The 4,567-nt window shown below is 31.6% G+C and overlaps 1 protein-coding gene across 1 annotated transcript; it reads left to right on the forward strand.

Annotated features, from left to right (window-relative positions):
* Positions 1–1,808: 1,808 nt before the first annotated feature.
* Positions 1,809–2,837, forward strand: LOC108749033 (histone-lysine N-methyltransferase SETMAR-like). Its single transcript, XM_018487524.1, has one exon. The coding sequence runs from the start codon at positions 1,809–1,811 to the stop codon at positions 2,835–2,837; it is 1,029 nt and encodes a 342-aa protein (XP_018343026.1).
* Positions 2,838–4,567: the final 1,730 nt, after the last annotated feature.

Consider the following 4,567-nt stretch of genomic DNA (forward strand, 5'->3'; position numbering starts at 1 on the left):
ATTATATACTTTTATATTTTTATTTAAAATAAAACATACCCAGCGGATACAACTATATCCAAAGCAGAAATGTCCCAAGCCAAATTTTACCTCTGTCTGTTTTATTTGCAATATAAATTGCAAAACTTAATTAAAATAAATAATTTAATAAACATTAAATATATACTACCATTCTTGACAGTTCGGACATTTGTATAAATTTTTTGTACAAATAGATGAGTAAATTTAAAACATTATTACAATATAAAACATCAATTATGTTACATTGTCGCCGATATCAAAGAGCAACCCTATCCCTTACATTTATTGGCATTTCATTTTTAACTTTAATGTGTCAAAATCAACCTATTTATTAATTTCAAAGTGTTCATATTAATGTATGTACTCTGTAAATAATAAATTAAATTTAAGCCAAAATTTATTATCAAATTTAATACATTTTTAAGAGGTAAGTTATTTAACTACAATGTTTTAAAAATCCCCCGTGCATGGCGCGACCTTGTTGGTGCAGGGACCCACCCTGGACTGTTCCCGGGCTCGGGACAGTCTTAGGCACTTGCCGTTATGGGAGGAAGGGGGCAGCCAGAACCAGGTGTTGATCTGGGGTGCTATCTTATACGGGTTCCCCTCGGGAATCGGGCAATGGACGAGAAAAACGACTCTTTTTGCTTCAATGTTGAATCACTCGGTAAAAAAATCATATAAAGATATATCTTTAAAAAAAAATTAAAGATAAAAATTCACTTTTTTGAAAGCTGCAAACCCCATTTGCGATCAATTTTTAATTGGCCTCGTGAAACTTCGCAAATTTCATAAAAAATTTTGAGAATTTATGCATCTTTATTTATGGTCGTGTAACTTTATAAAATATCAGTAGTACCGTTTTTTGAAATACTGGTTTGAAAAGTAGAAATTTCAAGCTTTAAAACACTTTTTTAAAAATCTTGATACAATTATTTTTCACTGAGATATTGCTATTTGAAAATATTAAAAATTTATGAAAAAAACTTAGTGGCCAGATTTACGTGTGAATGTGTACGGTAGTAGAATTGATACTATGATAGTATAATAGTGAAATACGTATTAATAGTATAAAATAACTTTCAATAACTTGCTTTTGTTATATAAAATAAAAAATAAATTAATTAAAAATGTTTGAAGGTAGCTAAACAATTACAAAATATAAATAATAAAGAGCATACAGCCTCAACAATAGATGTTAACGCGAGTCATATATTTAAAATTCACATATAAGTAAAGTAGACGTTTCGGTCAAGATTTGACCATCATCAATACAAACAAGATAACAATAAATAAAAAACTTACAAAATATTTTTTAATTAAGCAAAAATCGCTAGTCTGAAGGTGTTACAATAGTATCAAAATAAAAATACATAAAAAAATTACTAAAAAGAAATTACATAAAATCAGAAACGAAATACTCGCAAGTTACTAGATGGTAAAATAATTTTTTTTTATCACTTGTGGTATGAATTTACAACGTGAATAGAAATCAAGAGAGTTAAATTTAATAATGTTTTCTGATGTAATTCTCTGTTATGATTCCTGTTTTCTTAAGAAGCGATGAGCAACTTCGTGTGAAGATACGGAATTTCTAAATTCTATTGGGTGGATCCATATATTCGTTCGCTTTTTGTTAGTAGTGCAAATTTTTTCCGAATATCTCCGGTTCTGGTTGCCTAATCGGGCAATCCAAATATGTTTTGGAAAGGTGACAGTCCGCTCTTTTCATCTGTCAAATTTGGTTTCATTGGCATTAGTTTTGTTTGTGCTATAGACCTGTGAACATGTCGGAGAATAAGGTGCATTTTCGGCACATTTTGCTTTATTACTTCAAGAAAGGCAAGCGAGCTGCGGAGGCCCACCGAAAGATATGCAGCGTATACGGGGACGATGCCTTAACAAAACGTGCCGCTCAGAAATGGTTTGCCAAATTTCGTTCCGGAGATACGAGTCTTGAAGATGGACCCCGCAGCGGTCGGCCCACCGAGGTTGATTCGAATGATATCAAGGCACTGGTTGAGCAAGACCGGACGCTAAAGGTGCGAGAGATTGCGGAGACACTTAAAATAGGTTATGGAACCGTACAAAGGCATTTGCAACAGCTTGGCTACGTGTCCCGCCTCGATGTTTGGGTGCCGCACAAGCTGACCGAGGAGAACCTGGCCAACCGCATATCCATCTGCAATTCACTTCTGAAGCGGCACGAAAGCGACCCGTTTCTCAAACGAATAGTGACTGGCGACGAAAAGTGGATCATCTATGACAACATAGTGCGCAAGAGATCGTGGGGAACCGCTGGCGAGCCGCCGAATGCCACCCCGAAGGCCGGCCTGCATCCGAAGAAGATTTTGCTATCCATATGGTGGGATCATCGTGGTGTGCTGTTTTACGAGCTGCTTCCTCAGGGAAAAACGATCGATTCGAAGATCTACTGCACGCAGCTAACGAAATTGAATCAAGCATTGCGACAGAAACGTCCAGAACTGATCAATCGCAAAGGTGTCATATTCCACCATGACAACGCCAGACCCCACACCGCAATAATCACTCAGCAAAAATTAGTGCAACTTGGCTGGGATGTTTTGCCTCACCCACCGTATTCACCAGACCTTGCGCCATCCGACTATCACTTGTTCCGGTCCCTGCAAAACTCCCTCAACGGGAAATCGTTCGCTGATCAGACAGCTGTGAAAACGTACCTCGACCGGTTTTTCGCCTCTAAGCCCCAGACCTTCTATGAGAGCGGAATAATGAAATTGTTGGAAAGATGGCAAGAGGTCATCAACAAAAACGGAGAATATATTATTGATTAAAATTCATCCTTTGTATGAAAAAAACTTGTTTCATTTTAGCCTTCAAAAAGCGAACGAATATATGGATCCACCCAATATTAAATTAAAAAATAATTTTAATTTTGTATATTCCAATTTTGTATATAAATATTCGATAAAATTTATATAGATGTCCGAAATTTGAGCGCTAATAAAATTATAAATAAGACAGTTAAAACTTCGTTGTAAGTATTTACCTGTTTCACGTAAATTCTCATCAAGATTATAATTGGACAATTTATAAAGAATTGCTAGTGTTTCATTTATCTGAAATTATTTTAATGTAAAACAAAAATTTGTAATAAAACTATAAACTTTGCATTAAATGAATGAGATTTCGTCATTTTGACATGTGTAGTTTCATTGTTGCATGTGTAATTATTTTAATTATAAATAATTATTAATGCTTTTAATCGACTGTAACTATACCTTATAGTAAACAGTTTGACATATGTAGTTTAAAGTGAGAAATAAAGTGCTATGTAAAACGAAATCCAAATACAGATTTAAATGCATGAAAATATTAGAAGATGTCCATATAATCTGATGCTCTCCAAGCAATTGATACATTGATATATAGAACGATACAGCTCCAATAAAGTACCATATCATTTGAACTAATATTTGTACTTTGTATACTATGTTTAATTTGCGTGATATATAGCATAGTTGTAAATGAACGTGTCTGTAAATAAATTGTAATTGTTATAATTAATCAAATCGTAAGACATATACAAGAGACATACACGAGAAATACTAAGCAAAATATATTTTTAACGTAGAATTCGATATAAGCGAGTATTATAACTTGCAATTCATGTGTAATTTTATTTCACATAATTGATATTAATTATTCTCGTTACATATGTACCACATATATACATACATATATAAGGTATCTCGTTTTAACTGCTACATCAAATTATTTAGAAACAATATGGAAAAATGTATTTCAGAAAAGTGAAACGAGAGGAGGACGTATTTTTTTAAATACTTTTTGAACATATTTTTGTTACATTGTTTTTTTTTTACATGAAGAGGAATCTACAAGATATTAAGTGTACAATTTAAGGTTGTATTAGACGTACAGTCTCTGCAAAGAAATTTGGAGGTATGTTTAATATTTCCAAATTTCAAATAAAATATATACGTATGAAAGTTGTGTGAATAAGACTAATATATTTTTTAATAACACATTTTTGTATTGTAATTTATTTATTTTAATTGTTATTATTTTTATTATTAAAAATTAAAATTTTTTAAATGATAGAGAAATTTACATTTTCCTTTTATAAGCACTTTAAATATTTACATAAAATAATTTATGCAAAGTTTTATTGCGATTTACTGATTAGCTACAAAGATATAGTACAATTAAATATTTTGTTTATGTACTGGACAACCAGTTCATGCAACACAATGTAACTCTACATAAATAATTTTAAATACATAATGTACTTATATTAAAAAATTGAATTTTTTTATTCATTCTATATAATGCATTTCTATATATTTTTATTAGAACGCGGACTAAAAAGATATTACTATTTATTAAAATAACTTATGATCCAGATAATATCCGTCACCTTTGTCGCATTATATTCAAACGTGATTTAAAATGGTCTGTAATTTTCTCACAATTTTGTTATCATTTTGAAAATATGTATAATACATCCTTAATTCTCTGCCTCTACATTTAATTGACTATAACA

Source organism: Trachymyrmex septentrionalis, unplaced genomic scaffold (assembly GCF_001594115.1).
Source record: "Trachymyrmex septentrionalis isolate Tsep2-gDNA-1 unplaced genomic scaffold, Tsep1.0 scaffold252, whole genome shotgun sequence".
Lineage (NCBI taxonomy): Eukaryota > Metazoa > Arthropoda > Insecta > Hymenoptera > Formicidae > Trachymyrmex > Trachymyrmex septentrionalis.

Excerpts from the sequence above, each read along its gene's own strand:
- LOC108749033 (XM_018487524.1), top strand. The coding sequence starts at position 1,809 with ATGTCGGAGAATAAGGTGCATTTTCGGCACATTTTGCTTTATTACTTC.